At 35.0% G+C, this 17,243-nt stretch overlaps 1 protein-coding gene across 4 annotated transcripts in view; it reads right to left on the bottom strand.

The window, feature by feature from the left end:
- The window catches only part of CFAP47 (cilia and flagella associated protein 47), a 360,791-nt gene that overhangs the window by 85,663 nt on the left and 257,885 nt on the right, over nucleotides 1-17,243 (bottom strand). For all 4 annotated transcript variants that reach the window (XM_068916942.1, XM_068916957.1, XM_068916948.1 and 1 more), the window contains 4 exons: nucleotides 16,985-17,092; nucleotides 11,819-11,930; nucleotides 6,652-6,756; nucleotides 2,509-2,665 (listed from right to left, as the gene is read on the bottom strand). In XM_068916942.1, coding sequence (XP_068773043.1) covers nucleotides 2,509-2,665; nucleotides 6,652-6,756; nucleotides 11,819-11,930; nucleotides 16,985-17,092 — 482 coding nt within the window. The remainder of the gene's footprint in view (nucleotides 1-2,508; nucleotides 2,666-6,651; nucleotides 6,757-11,818; nucleotides 11,931-16,984; nucleotides 17,093-17,243) is intronic.

Raw genomic sequence — 17,243 nt, 5'->3', positions numbered from 1 at the left:
TACGGGGGGATCAATAGGAGAGCAAGTGTAGCAACAAACCTTTTGGAAACATATAAAAAATAACCCCAACCAGATCCAAGGCTGAGAAGGATTCTTCTTTTTCTTGCTAAACATTAAATCCCAAGAGCCATATCTCAGTCAATTACTGTTGAACCCAGTGGAGGCTGAAATTCTCTTCCAGCAAGAACAGAGAAACAGTAAGTCATCATTTAGTTAAAAAGAATAAATCATAAAGAGGTAACACAAAAGGATTTGGTATTAACCAAACTAAAGATTCAAATCCACCATTTGTAAGCTAAGAAAAATCTTTTTAATGTCTGTGTTTGTCCTGATAGGTAGAAGGGTTTCCCTGAAAAACATATAGCAAAATAACAGTTTTTTCCCCTCAGATCCCAAAATGTTTTGCACATGTATGAGTCTAATCTGCATTTCATATTTGAAATTCAAAGATATAGGGAGATATCTCCTGTTATGACTTAGAAAAGTAGCCCATCACAAGAATTTAGTTTGCATTACTCTTCTGTATATTGGGTGACTTCAACCTGTCTTTAAATAGTCTATTTACCAAATAACTTTAGCAATCAAACGCACTCCATTTATCAGATAACTAAAGCAATCAAACACACTAAAAGATCTTATATACGAACACCAACATGATGACACAATTAATTAGTAATCTCTATAAATCACCAGCAGAGTTTCAGCAGGAATACTGTTATGACCAAATTAGCCTTTGCCTCAGGAACTATTCAGCATCTTCAAAAAAGGATATTTTTACAGACTACAAGATTTGTTAACTATGGTTTAGATCACTAGTAAAAGTAACCTAAATGGAAGTTTCAGGCAGGCTAGACAAATAAGGTCCTGAGTTCACCCATGGAATCATTCTGTCAGATGCTTGACATTTTAGGCCAATCTGGAAGAAAAACTCAGCATGAGTTTAAAATCAATCATCTGTTCTGCCCCACAGCTATAAACATTTTTTTCCCCTGCAGAAGTTTTGAGGAAATTCAATGGTTATGAAAACAATACCAATGGAAATATCATGAGTTATCCATCTGGAAAACTTGCAGTGCATTGCCAAGATAACTCAATTCAGGTTTATAGCACCATATTCACCTATTTTTGAACAGTTTGATGAAAAGACCAATCAATTACAAAGCCATATGCTGAACTGTATATACTGGCTTTGATTTGACCGACAACAAAGACAAATTACTGCTTTAAGTTTAACAATCTTCTTAAAAAAATGAGTCAACACTTTTAAGATAGTTAAACTTTTCTGTTCTCTTTTAGCTGGAATTTTCCCCATTCCCTTCTAGCTCTCATTCTAGCTGAAAGTCAATTTAATTTTCCTCAACCAAATCTATTCCGAATGATGTTTCAAAAAGTTAAATACCAATTCTCAGGACACCCCTGAGAAGTTTTTGTTCTCAGAATCAAAGTTGAAATAAAAATGTTTACTGAGGTAAGCAGTGTAAGAGGCTATCAGATATCTGTGATTACCATTACAAGGAGACCTTATATTGTGGTGACCTCCCACAAGAATTCACTGCACTAGCAGACTGGAGAACTGCTCTACAATTTTCTGACATACCTGTGACGTAGTTCAAGTTTTGCAATTTTGTGTATTTTTAATTCATATTTCAGAAGCCATAGTTTATTCAAAAGCAGGAGTTCATTACAGCCAATAGACATGAATCAACACTTTTAAAAGACACATTTCTTCACTAATTCTATACACCACAAACCCTAAATCACAGTATGACAGGGTAAACCTGGCTTAAAACTTACTTTTGCACAGGTTTGATTTTGCTGATGACTTTTACATCCTTGCCGCATCCATGGCAGGTCAGTATCCGGTGCTGCCGAAAGCTATATCTTGAATTTTTGCTATACTCAGGTGCCAGGAATGCTTTAGTGCTTCTTTACTGATGCTATATGTTATGCTAGGTGGAGTTTCAGAGAGCTTTCTAAAGCTGTTTCACTGAAAGTGAAATTTACACTGTTTCACTGAGTAAATTTCAGTCACTAAGCAGAATTTGGGACTTTGAACTTGACTTCCACATCATTTGGGAAATCTTAATATGCACAGTGATTTGCAGATCTTTAATATTTCTGTATTTTACAGTATTTTTAAAGTATGTTTGAAAATATTGCTGAAATATTGAGGGACAAAAACAAAACTCCAAGCTATTTGGCTTAGATATGTGTCTCCCAAAATACATTTCAGGAGTCTGCTATTGCCTAAAGGCTACAGTACAGTCCACAATCACAAACCAGCTCCCTGTATTCATGAGGCTGGTATGACCTAACTGGTGTATAGTGTACAGGTTTGCGGTATTTCTCAACTCCCACAGCACAGCCTCTGGAGATTTCCAGGCTGATACACAATGTCTTTGTTGTCAATATATGGAATAAGGCAAATATAATCATATAACTATCTCGTTCACACTTTTAACGCCACCCAAGGCACTTACATTCCTCCAAAAATATAAAATACTGTACCTGTTAGCTCCACATCTACCAATACATTTTCAGGAGTTGGATTTTTGAAGGATATGATGACAGAAGAATGCCGATCAATGCATGCACTTATGCTAGTTGCTTCCATCAGTTGAGGAAGAAGACCATTCCCAGAAAGGTAAAATATCCACTCCTTCAGCTGCAGATAAAAATTGTGTCATTATATATTGTTTGACTAGTTACACATGTACATTTTAGGGCAAACGACCTACTTCCTTCTTTCTAGCGTGCTCCATTTTCTGTTGCATATGAAGTGCTGTTTAACACTTCCTTTCTTTCTTTCTTCTTCTCTCAAGCTACTACATTACCAGAATTGCTATCTACAAACCAACAGTCTCACAGTGCCAGGCTTTTTATATGGGAGTTTGGGAGATATTCAGAGCTCCTCATTGCATTTAATTTTGGTGCTACTCAGAGCATCTGTGTAGCTGTTCAGAGCTGCCAGTGTAGTGAATGAACAGATGTGGGTGTCTGCAAGAAGGCTATTGAAAGAACATATACTAAAACCTGCAAACAGATGAATGAGAAGTCTTCTTCAGAAAACCAAGGCAAAAAATTCTTTGAGGGAAAGCAATAGAATCACTAAAAAGCTAAAATTATTGCTCTAAATATAAGAAAAAAACCTCTAGGAGAAAAACATATGCAGAAGAATCAAGAGCACTGGAAAGAACTAGTGGATATAGAGTATCACCATACCGTGGAGGGAGGCGGGGGGAAATACAGGTAATTAAGCTAAATGTGTTAATGTTGATCAATTTTTCACCGTGACAGCAAAGAGTTGCCTGCCCCAGATTTAATCTTTTAAGATAATTTTAAGAGTGATGTTAATAATGCAATTCATTATGGAAGTTTTAAAGGTGAATAAGCAGAAAAGGTGAACAGCAAATGTAAAGGTACCACCATTGTAAAGAAAATGTTTAATGATACATATATTCACATTGCTGGCTTTAAATTAAATAATAAACATACAGACTAAAATCTGAGGTCATTAGGAACTGCCCAAAATGAACCTTGCTCACCTTTTTTCACTATAACTCAAGACATATGCACCATAAGGAGAATAAAAATTAATAAATAAAAGCTGAAACAATATTGCCATTATTTGCAATACTAGATTTAATTCTGAGTAACCTGTCTGCAAAAAAATAAGGAAAATCTGTTACAGAGAGGGTTCAACATCTAACAACAAATCTGGAAATACTGACTGTTAAACGTGACTAAAGCATTGAGGCTTGTAAGTAAAAAAAGGAAGAAATAAAATGGGACATCCTAAGTCTTCATAAAATAGCTTTGGATGGCAAAATTGCATGCCTTTATCATCATTTTATAGAGAAACATTCAATGTAACAAAAAAAAAAAGCATTTTAATCTTGCTGAAGGAAATTTGTTGGTAAAAGTCATCCAAGGCTACAGGATTTTAATGGAATCTTAAAGAGAAGGAAGAAATGTTTCTATACTGATGCAGTGACTATCCGATGTTAAAAGCTAGAATACAAAAATACAGCCTAAGTTTTGTTTAGACAGCAAAATAAATCTCCTTCGCTGTGGGGAGTTCTCCATTACTCAAACTAACAAAAATTAAAAAGCGTTTCCCTTTATAAATTACATTTTATTTGGTTGTTGACTTAAATGTAACATGCATCCGGTTCATGGCACTGATTGATACACGAGCAGGAAGCTAGTACACTGCTCAGACTAAGTGGAAGCCAAACGCTGCTGCTGTGCAAGACTTTGTAACAGCACAGGACTAACTCTTCAGTGAAGCACCTTTGCCAGTCACGGTCAACAAGACACTGACCAACAGTTGCCAAACCAGCACGCCCTAGCATTTGTGTACGTGGCTCATTCCCTTCCTTACTACATCTGCCTCAAGTAGTTAATTAATTATATACAAAAGGCTGACCACGCTGTCCAGGCTCCTTTTAAGGTACTGGAATGCAGGCGTTAGGATACCCGAAGACTACGTTTCCAGAAAGCTAGATGTGTCCCACTATGAACGGTCTACTCTGACTTGTTAATTGTACTTTGTGCCAGCTTACAAACAACAGTAACAGTAATCAAACAAAATGAACTTGCAAAATCCTTAATATAGTAGTTACAAGGAAATGAGCAGTTAAAAAGCATTCAAACAAAATTAGAGATCAGCTTGGAAAATACAACAAGAGAAACAAGAAATCCTGTAGATTGTAAGGCAGGCCTGCCTTGTCTCTGAACTGCAGTTACTCTGTTCTCTGTGGACCCACTGCAGGATTCAACTGAACACCACGTACACTCAGGGCAAGAAATCAAGAGGAAAAGAAGATTAAAAAACAACAAAACCCTAAAGCAAATAATATGAGACAGAATCTAATATAAGGCCCAGGTTCTCTCCAACATTACTTAGTACTGTTAAACTCACTCCATGACACTGGGATGCTGCTGATATGGTAGGAGAATAAGACAATAGAAACATACTAGAACTCTGGATGTGGGTTATGTTCAAGCGGACATTTCAGTTGTGCTGTCCCAATAAAGTTAATCTCAGATTTCACAAACCATAGTAAAGTGATCAGAGCTAAACTCAGATGCTCCGTGTGAAGAGCTCTTTGTGCAGCTTCAAACCAGAAACAAATGAAGCATAGAGCACTTTTTTTCAGTTCATCAGAGCACAATCAGAAACAGTTAAGACTTATCCTATAAGTACTGTTTTAGGTTAGTCAGCTATCAGATGGCTTAAAGTGTCTGTTCAGATACATACAATCAGAAAAATCAAGGGAGGGAAGTCAGTGATTTTTTTTTTTAGGTTAAAAGTTGCTTGAGGCTTCCACCACTGGGGAGAAACACTCTTCAAGCCTTCATCATAAAGGGCTGTTATGTTATGTCTGTGCAAATATTCACTATCAGTTAGCAGTATAACAGTTAGCACATTGAAGTAGTCTGAGATGAATTTATTGAGTATTGTAACAGTAAAAATGAATGGAAATTCACAAAATTCAAAAGATCCAGGCATAAAAAGGGGCATTGAAAAATTACAAGGATTACATCAATATATTGAAAAGATTCAAGTAATCTGGACAGAGCAACTAGAAGGATGGGATAGCGACTAAAGTTCACTACAGATGAAAACTTGGAGATCTGCCATTACATGTCAAGAGACGCCCTGGATGACAAATTTCAGATGCCAGGGCTCAATTTGTTCCTGAAAGGTTTACAGGAATGATTTAGTTGTTTTATTGCTTCTGTATTTGATGAAGAATTATTTATTTAATTCATAGATATGACTTCTGTTTATTATTAGAATTCAGACAAGACAATGGCAATGACTCCTGAACTGGCCTTGGACATATATTATTCATATCAGAATTGCTGGCTCCTTGTCTTTATCCTTAATAAATATTTAAGAGGAGGGATCCTGAAAATACATGCTGAGCTAAAACTGCCTACCAATAATCTGTCTGTTAGACATACATTATCAAGAAAAAAATTGTGACATCACTTCCTTAAATAATTTTTTTCTTTATATAAAAGAACATTTGCTTTGGTAACATTACTCAGAAAGTTACTGAACGCTTTTTGTCGCATTTCAGTAGTAACTCATAGGCCAGCAGTCCATTAGGATATCTGGCAGTCCAACAAGAACAAAGAGAGGAAACTGCATAGAAATAGAATACATCCTTCAACCACAGCTCATATAATGAAATAATGACATTTACATCATTTTACCAGTTTTTCTTTTTCTGCCCGCTTAGAATTTTTAGTCAACTAGCAGGTCATGTTGATGAATCATGTTTCTTAATTTAGTGTTTCTCATTAAAAAGTAGGAAAATTTAAAGAAAAAAGTCAAAAATCCTAAAATGCTCAAAGTAAAAACCATTTTCAATACCAAAATCAATAAATATTAATTACTTGTTCTAGCTCCTACTCAATATTATTTTCTTTTAATACTGTAAATAAAATAAATCATAGGCAAAGCTAAGGATTTAACAAATTATAACTTATGAATATCTTTGCATTTGATCTTTTGTTATGGATCCAGCAATTAAATTTCAACTTGTCCTTCAGACTGAAAGTCTTACTTACATGCTGGTTAAAAATATTATCTCATCTGCATTGTAAGTGTTTTGGACAGCAAATAAAACATCATACCTGTGAACATTTGAAGGTTATTGATGCCTTATGATTGCCTCTTCCAAGGGCAGATGGACAGAATTTCACGGGTACTTCTGTGGTGGAATGAGGAGCTACAACCAGCTGTACAAATAAAAAAGCAAAGCAAAGGGAGGACTGAATCAATTTTTTTGAGTCAGATTCTTTTTTGTGCGTGTATCGACAGCATTGACATTTATGTGATTAATATGTTCCACCAGATGCATTCTCTACTTGCAGCGTGCACGGGCCGCTAAGGCAGCAAGGGTATTGCAGTAAACAGTTTTAGAGGCAGTCACAGCACGTTCGCTCCCCAGAAACGACTGACCTAGTGTTAGTGACCGCTGCAAGGAGATGGACAGTGGCTCTCACAAATAGCAGTGGAACATGGCTTTTGTGTCTGATCATACTGACGATACCAAAAGGTTATCACATTGACCTCAAAAGAAATAAATTGACTTAGAGGGGAGATAAATAGTAGGTTTTAATAAACTAGTGTTTATTTCTCCTTCTCTTTACCTTTCTATAAACTAACACTGTAAATGATTCTGCCAGAGTTTTCTTGTGAAGTGCATTACTTGTTGAGTAATAGTTGCACAGGGAAAAACATAGTAGCTGACTTCACTGGGGTCATGAAGAACTAGATGAGCAGTGAAAGAGAAGACTTCTGAATAATACAAATGCCTACGAACAATCAGCTAGAATCACTGAATTCACAATCTCTGTGTCTGTTGCTTTCATAAATAATAGGCTTTTAATATCATACCTATGTTTAAACATGTTTCCACGTATGAAGATATGAATAAAATTGATTGGAAAAATGGACGCTCCTGCTGTATTTTACAAAATGTTATACAAAATATAACAAATAACTAAACGTTCAAAACATCACCTTACAACTGCTGGCACTGACAAGTTCCTTTATAAAGGGAACGTCAGCTCTGGAAGAATGGGCTGCTAAGAGGCAGGGAACAAGAGTTATTAAAGCATCCATTGCTGTTTACTATGTGTAATGGTTGCACCAGCCTAGGGTGCACCAGCAGCCTCTGCAGCCTCTTCCTCCTGCTGTTTGGCTACCCGTGCCCAAGGCCAGCTCCAGTGTGGGCTCGGCTCAGGGCTCCCAAAGGCCAGAGCTAACTGGCGGGCCTGCTCGGGGCAGGTCCTCCCCTCAGGTGGGTGACAACTTGAAAGCACATTTCCTACCAGCAGGCAACTGTCACAGTCTCATGCCTGTCACCTTTGCAAATCTTCTCTACTACCCAGAATAACTGGCCTGAAGGAAAGTTACCTCCCACAAACCATCCTCATTCCCGTCTGCTTAATTATGGGAAGGCATAAGCATCCTGGGTTCATTTAGCTGTTCATCATCTGAGAAAAAGCCTGAATAGCTCATTTCTCTTAGTAAGTTGTTGAGCAACACACTCAGCCATTAACAAACTAATACAGTTTACACATAGTGATTTTGAGACTGCACTCTCTTCTGCCAACCCTTCTTTATTAAGTTATTTTTCCTCAATAAAAACTATGTTTCATAGCTGATTAGGATGGAAGACTATTTTCAAGAGCTTCATGAAAAAGTCTGGTTATAAGCGGGGAGAGCAACAAGCTGAAGACAAAGTGAAAGCATGCTTATTTTTAGCGATTCTTAGCAATAGAGAGGGTCCCATAAATTCTTTTGTTTTTTATACATGTAGGTTGCATCATAAATATGGTTGTAGAAATATAACATACATAAATATAAAATGTGTGTGCACGTATTTATACATTAAGAGGGAGAGAAGTAAGTTGGGGAACAAAGCATAACTGATGATTAATTGAGAATATTCATCTGTTAAATGCTGGAAATTAACCCTTCTCTACTAGAGACAGCCTTAGTTTAAAAAAAAAAAAAAAAAAAAATTCCAACCCGTCCCCCAGAAACAGGTAATCCTCAACAAACGAATCAAAAACAATTGAGAAATTTTGTAGCAGCTCTACAAGAGTTCACTTTTATGTCAACAAGTAGAGAATTCAGCATCATCTTTAAAGACGTATTAGTTAACAAGTACAATGTAATATTGACAAGAAAGGAAAAAAAAATTAGGTATAGCTCATTTTAAGAAAAATTGAAGATATGAAAATCCAAATCACTTCAAGGCCTAAATTAATTTTCCTTGATAACTTTTATCAAGTTTTTGAAAGAAAACCAAGATGCTCTATCTCCTTGTAGGTTGTTTTAGGCTATAATTACAAAGCTGCTAACAAGATGCATCTCATTTTTTCACTTTCATCAGTTTACAAAGAACTTAATGGAGATGATTGCAAATTACATGAAGCTGATAAGAGAATTAACACCTTCCAATTTCATTCAAAGCACCTAGAAGTCTAGGAATAGCTGAGAGTTATTCTTCTGGAGCTCAGGAAAGCCTATTATTAATGATGTCAGTACTTGAAATTTAATCAAAATAATCCGTAATCCGTTATCATATATCAGAAACTAGAAAGGCAAAGACGCACAGTAATTGTGATAAATGCTATTCAACTTTGTTTAAATTTTGAAATGTTAGTCAGAATTTTGGTTAATATTTTAGGCAATTAATCTCTAGGAAGGATAACTTTCTCTTAAATCATCTCTCTTGCATCTGGTTTATTTAACATAGGTTAGAGATTGAAAATATCCTCAAGGTGATTGCCTGACTGATAGCTGAATATTTTCAACAGTTCTACATATATAACAATAATGTAGAATTATATGAAATATTTAAACTTACTGATTCAGAATATTTGGAATTTTAAAGTGATTCTCTTCAAACATTACCCATCTTTATTGGGCAATCTCAGCTTTGATTTAGTGCTCTAATCATTTACTTTTTATTGCTGAATTTAGCTGTTCTTTCATCTGAGAATCCCTCAGACTAGCTTAGCCTTAGATTTTTCCTGTTGACAAGAAAGTATATTTTCTTTACAGAGAGAAGGAAGCATGAATAAGTAAGACAGGAAACTTCTTCAGCATATCGCAGAGAGGTTGAAGCAGGATCACAAGTAAAAAGATCTGGGCAGTATAATCTATGCATGAATGTAAACTGCTATCTGAAACACAGTTCATAAGAAAGCTGTAATCTTCTGAAAGTTCAATGCAGCGCTGTATGGAGGGATTCAACCTAGGACGCAACACAGTCAGAGGAAAAAGAAAGTATTTAAACCCCATACCCTGCCTTTGGGAAAGAGACCACATTAGTTCTCCAAACATAGGTCCACAATGGGAGAAAATGAGTTGAAAAGGGGATAGATACACACAGAGAGGCTGTATTATAACAAAATGAAATAGCTGATAGTTGTTTATAGCAAATTCTCCAAAACTGTCCTTTAACTGGAAGAGAGAACTATTATAATTCACAAAGAACATTTCAGAATTTAATGCCTAAACTATACTTAGGACTGAATATTCTATTAGGAAGAATAGAAAGAAACAAAATTGCTGAAGACAATGTTGAATGTGTCTTTTTCTAAACAATGAAATGTAATTATTGTTGATGTGTGAATCTCTGGTAACAACTTAGGAAAGCTGAAAGGAAAAGAGATCTATAGGAGTCAAAAGTCATGATAATTAAATCTAATTCACTTCTGTGCCAACAACCTAAATATAATAGGTATAAACGTCCCAGATGATCAGTATAGTTTTGATCTACTATATTTCTTAGCTCCTTCTTCAAATATCAATTGATGAAATGACTAGTAACAGCGCTTGTCAAGTTTTAGTGTAATGTATGAAGATGTGCTAATATGCCTAAAAGATAAAAGATATAAACACTTCATGTTTTATACTTTCAGTTTGACATAATGTTATGCAAAATATCAGGCAATTCATTAAATAAGTATGATTCTCTTTGTTGGTGTTCTTAATATCACCTTTAAGAACATTTGGCCTTGTTGCACTAGCATACTTTACTGAAAGCTGTTTAGTTTTGAAGGCCACAAACGCACATATTACAACCTTAATAGCTTACTTATATTTTCGCCATTCAACCTACGTGCTACCTTCTCAGCTCTGTTTTATGGTCATATTACAACATTTCTCTCCGCTCTGTCTGGAGAGGACAACATTCCCTACAACATTCTCTTCTCTCGCCTTATACCGTTTGCACACATAAATCAGCTCTGGTTTATGCATCCCCAGTATCATCTGTTCTACTTTGGAAGATGTAGTTTTCCATTGACCAGTTCTTTGATCTGTTCAAATTTCAAGGAAGTCTGAAACTGGCTCTGTGAAACAAAGGAAAGAAACCACGTCCCTCACCCTTTCTCCAAAATATTTCATCAAAATAGTTATTCCCCAGTGCAAACAGTAATTCCACATACACAGTAAACAGGTTAAACACAGTAATCAGTGGTCCATAATGAATGTTTTAACTTTAAGGCTCTGATTGCCTAGAAGTCTTACCACTCTCAATGAAAATGTGGAAGCTGACTCCCTCTATACAAATCTCAGCCCTGGAAATGACCAAAATGACACAATAAGGTGAAAATAAGGTGGAAGGGCTTTTGTGATGGAGGAGAAAAAAGTAATGTAGTACATCATAATACTAACAACAAGCTGAAAATTTTCTTAGTAGAAAAAGGTCTCTAGGTAAACATGAGTTTAGAGAATAAAATGTTTCCAGGTATTTGCTTAAGGCTTCCTTGAGAGTAAATTGATAAAATCCTTACCTGCAGGCCGTGCAAGTTCGCTATAACTGCCATGACTCAGGTATTCTCATATGCCTTATCTTACACTAGCATTTTATCAACCTACCTAAATACTTACCCGGCTATCCTGTTGATTCTTAAAATCTCCAGAAGGTTCTAACCCAACTGGTTTATGTACAATACCTACTTCTAATTCCTCCTAAATAATATTTGCAATGAATATCGTAGTCCTTTTCAAAACCATTCCACAAAACATTCCAGGAAAGAATATCTATACTGTAGCTGATGTTTTTTTTCATATTGAATCTTTTTTGTCCTTAAGCTACAAAATCTCTAGAATATCTATCTGCACGTGCCTTTAACCCTTGATACTATATTGTATGCCCTGAATTCACTATATAATACAAAATTTACTTCAATACATTTTGAAGAAAAAGCTCTCTTGTATCACTTTGTGGAGGTACAGAAATATATATATATATTTTTTTTCTAATCTACTTACAGGCTGTTTTGGATCAGTCTCAGCTGAAAAATTGCTAGGATTGCTGTTAACAATATCCAGTTCCAGGGTTTCACATGTAGGATTAAACAGAGGTATGTATAGACGAACCCATCTGGAAAAAAATAAATGTATGTATATTCAATGACTATAAATTACATAGCTTCTTCCCTTATAGTCCATTATTAATCACTTATTTTATTTTTTGAAAAAGGAATATTTTTGAAAATAAGAATTATATTTTATTGCATTTACCACTTTACCACTAGCATGGGCACATATTTAATAGCATTAATTATTAATAACTGAAAATCAGTTTAATTTTGTACAATTGTTGCATTGCTCATTACAGCATGACAAATCATTATATTGCATGCATAGATTCTATATTTTAATGAGTATTGTGGGCTGTCCTAGAACAAAACCTGCAGTATGCTCATTGTGTTAATGTTATACTTTGAATCAGTTGACACTGTATATTACAGGTTATCCTTCTTTATACTCTGATTAATATTAATAAACAAACACAAAATGCCTTCAATAGGGGACACAATTTTCCAAAGAGGTCAGAAGACTCTCCAAGATTCCTCTGTTCTGATCAAAATAATATATTATTTGCCTCTAACAAAGACCTATGACCATAAATCACATTCTGGTTATCACACCAGGGGACACACAGAAAAGATTCAAGGTGAATCAGTGAAAATAATAAATAATAAAAATTTGAAAAATGAGATAAATATATTGGTTTTGCAGTAATTTATCTACCTAATGGATATCCTCTCTAGTTCAAGCTACGGCAGGTCAACTGCCAGACTGCTCCATGTGCTTATCCTCTGGGATAAATGAGTCAGTTTATCACACCCAAATCAGTAAGGAATAAAAATATAAAAAGCAACTTTAAGAAGAGAAGGCATTTCAGTCAAGTGTTATGACTGTGAGTTTACGTCCTAACTTTTTGTGTTCAAGTGGGCTGCTTCCGAAATAGTGACATAGCGGCAGTTTCAGTGAGATTCTTTACAATTTTACCATATAAATCCCAGCAGCTGAGTGGCAGATTTTTTTTTTTTTGACTAACACTTTCAAAGCATTTTATCAATGAAGCTCAACAGCAGAGAGTACAGCAGTAGTGGGAAACCTTCACAGAAGAACTCCACATTCACTTGACAATACCCACTCTTCCCATTTGATCATCATCTCTAGCCTTTAGTTCTTTGTCTAGCCTTCTTTATACATGCCTCTTCATTTGCCAAAGGAAAGTTATGTCAGAATGTCTTCAATTTCTGTAAGCAACCTATCTGACTGCTGTAGGTTCTTCAGGTGACCAAAACCCATTAAGAGCTGCTGCCACCCCACACAGATTGACTGCACTTTCTGTAGTGGTTGTGCTAAAAAAAGATGTTGCACGTTACAGTAAAATCAAGGCCACTGAGAACATAATTTGACTGACTGGCAACTTCAATGACTCCTCTCTGCAGATCATAACAGGATGGATGAGTGAAGATGGCAGAGAATATCAGGCAGAAGATTTCCTTTCTTAACAGCATACACTAAAGAACTTACGCTAAATCTAACCTGACAGAACCAAATATCAGATCTGAATGCAATAAACTCAAAATTTCAGGTTGCCTGAAGGAGGATTAAAAGATAAACTGCTAGAATTTGTTCCTTGCTTCTTCCAGAATTGCTCAGAAATTGATATTAAAGGTCATAGTTCCTGGCTCCTAATCCAGTTCCAAGTGATATCAAGGATACTAATTCTTAACTTTTTCAAACTGATAGCAAAGAATGCAGTGAGTACACAATCAAAAAATATTATATTTAGAAGGACATTACATATGATAATCCTTCTTCAACGTTCCAGAAAAAGGTGGTGGAACAGAAGTTAATCTTTGAAAGAACTTGAAAGCTTTACCAGCCAGAAGGGCTTCAAATATTTTATATTTGCAGTCCAGTTCTCTAGGAAGGTGGCAAAAGTACACCCATTCAGAAAAAAAACAAACTAAATTAAACCAGCCAAACAAATGGGTAACTTTTCAAACAGTAAATAGAGTATCTAGTTTCTTTTAAACTAAGTGTACTTCAAGTCTCAACCTATGCTTAATGCAGCTAATTTATTCAGATTATCTCATCACCTCCTAGTTTACTCTTCATTATATTTCATTATATTTTCAGCAGGTAGAGTAATTCTCAGTAATTTGACTATAACATCAACACCATTGTCCAAAATTTGCCTCCACAGAAAATCCACATACTTGTTGCTTGGGGGTCCTGAGTCTGGCAGGTTAGTGTTCTGCTCCTGGCAGTGGACAAAAACATTTTCCTTTCCTCAGGATTGCAAACAGAGATGCAGAAGAGTTCAGGAACGTAACTATATTCCAATTAGTTACAGCTGTTGATTTTCTACAGTGAGCAAGGTATTGTTTACTCTTCCTATTATTTCCTATTCTATTTCTCATTTTGCTCCAGGCTGTTCCTCTCTTCACCTATTTGTTTTCCCATAATGTGTTATAATAATAAAAAACCCAAAATCCCACAAAAGCCCTTTGCTGTCTGACATCCTGACACCTCTTGCTGTTTCATATAGGATTGTAATATAAACACCCACTCCTTATTCTCATTAGGGAGTCTCACTCAGGAAAAAGACACAGTAAAAGTTTACTAAATTCTGAAAATATGAGTGTTAAAGAAAAAAAGCAATGATGTTATGCAAGTCAGTCGTATTCTCCAAACTACCAGCAACATTTCAAAAGGACTGAACACATTTATGACACATTTTTAAGAGTAAAATCACTGTAAAAGGATCCATGAAACTGAAAAACGCATCACTAGCCGATTAGTTATGACGATTAAAACTGAAAATACAAGTCCTTTTCAAATATCAGAAAGCATTTAGAAGTGTCCAGTGTACAGACTATGCATATGTTCTGTTATATTATGCCCTCTCCACTTTACTCACGGATATAATTCATTTTAACAAATAACCATTTTAGGTCTTGATAGATTTTAGTGATTAACACTGTTTTAATTTTCTCCATCCATTTATAAAGTATTTTATATACCCTGAAGATTAAAATATATAAATTTCTACAGCATCTTTTTTCTAACTGCTGAATTAAAACAGCATGGCAGTGAGCTGTTTACAATAAAAATATGTCTTGCACTAAATGGCTGTGTGTTTGCAAATTACTTAAACACAGTTTAAAACTAGGATATTAAGGGTTTTTTTCACTTATTGCAATATGGTCTTAAAACAGGCTAAAGACAACTGCTTTTTAAAGCATCTGGGTCTAGAAAACACTTTAATCAGTTAGTAATCAGAAAAGCATTTCAAATACTTCTTATTATGTCTTATAAAACTTACTAATTCCACAAAGGTAAGGGTTTGGAGGATATGGATAAAATTTTGGACAGCACTTAAAGGAAAGGCCAATATGCAGATGACACAATAGAAAGTTCTAATGAAAGGAAAGTGTTGAAAGCATTAGTTGAACAAAAAGTAGGAAACTAGGATACCAAGAATATGAGTCAGAGGAAGGAAACAGAAAAGAAAGAGGTATGTCAGTTTTTTCTACAATGTTTACATTATATGTATCTATATTCATCTATCTATATGAAAAGATTACCACTAATTTGTTTCCATACATTATTGCTGTTGTTGCTGTCATAAATAATTAAAATAAATAGTATTTCTCCATTCTTCCTCTGCTATCTGCAAAGGGTAGGTGTACATGAGTTAATGTACACACGCAGAGGAATTTGACCAACATACATCTAATTGAAAAGAATTCTCCTTTGAAAAAATAAAATCTGAAATTCAATGAATTTGAGATATATTTTTGACATGCAAGTGCTGTATTTAATGGAGCTAATCATTTCCAACCTACATTTTTATTTGCAGTAAGAAAGGCAGACCACTTCTCAGGCAGTGCATGTAGTTCACATGCAGTGCATTTTAGAGAAAATGCTGAATGTCAAATGGTCTGGATGAAAAGGTTTAAAGTTATTTCTTATATCTAACAGTGTCAGCCTGCATATTAAGAGAAAAATTATGGTTTTTACTCCAGCTGGCACAGAACTTTAAATCAAAAACCAGGAGATGGACAGCCCTACTGATTTTATCTTATTAAAACATAATAACAGAGTCATTGCCAGTTAATCCTGGTCTGTGCATCATATATTAGCATTAGATTAACTGAAAGCTGAAATTTCTATAACTCATCATCTTCATTCAAAATAATTAAAAATACTTAAAATCGCTGGAATACATAATGTTATTAAAATATATGACATAAACACCTTTTTTTATTTCACTCATCTCACATATCTACTCAAAACAATTTAATCAGGTAACATTTTATGTTGTATTCTCTAATAACATTTTTCCCTCAGACTGTAATGTATACTAATTATGAGATTTAGGCAAAAATAAAATAGATAGAAGTGAAATTTAGCATTCAGAAGAGCAATGTGTCCACAGAAACTCCTATAAACAGAGCTAACAGATGGAACACCGCTACCGAAGTTGTGGTATTTTTGAAAATCTTATCCTAAAATTTTCTTTGTTTGTCATGAAAGTCAGGAACGAAAATTATGCTACAGGAATGCAAGGTGAAATTTAATTGAAGGAAAAGAACAAGGGCTCGAGTGGAGGTCATTTCTATGTCTGCTCTAAGAAGCAGTCCATTTTCTCAGCACTTGTAGGATTCCAACCATGCCCACTTCCCAGGATCTGCAGGACAAAAGATGTATTACTTTGTCATTGCTCTGAAGTGAAGTGAAAAAAATTGACACTGGTATTTTTAAAGCAGGTCTGTTGGGTATAACCCTGGTTCAGAAAGAAAGAAAAGATAGAAAGTTAAAAAAATCTATAGGATGATGTATTACGGATATTTGTGAATACATTCTGCAGTATTTTTCAATTTATTTCTTCATAAAGACTTCAGAAAAAGTCTACACACAGACTATAATTCCGTTTGTTCTTCTGCAGGGAGAATTTTACCTATCAACTTACATAGGTATGAAAATTCTCTGCAAAATACCATAATACATATACAGCATAATATTATACATAGACTCTTCTGGCTTTCTGGTATAAACTTTTTTTATGTTTTCCAGGATGCATTGAAACCAGTGACCAAGTTAAGCAATGATATGTTATGTACTTACTTTCCAAGCTCACATTCTATTTCAGGTAGAGTAGTTGGCAATGGTTTCTCTACAATCAACTTCAAAGCGTACCAAAACTCTCCAACCATCTCTGACAGGAATATGACACTAAAGACAGATACGTAAGCTCTATATGACACAGCTTTTGTACAGAGAGTTAAAAACGTATAATTACAATTAAGGAAAAAAGTAATAAGTTCAACACAATGCATTCTTTAATTAGCTATCAGTTTTCCCATAACAGTTCTTGTTGGTATCT

The sequence above is a fragment of the Struthio camelus genome, chromosome 1 (genome assembly GCF_040807025.1).
Source record: "Struthio camelus isolate bStrCam1 chromosome 1, bStrCam1.hap1, whole genome shotgun sequence".
NCBI classification, from domain to species: Eukaryota; Metazoa; Chordata; class Aves; order Struthioniformes; family Struthionidae; genus Struthio; species Struthio camelus.
This window is presented reverse-complemented; position numbering and strand designations above follow the sequence as displayed.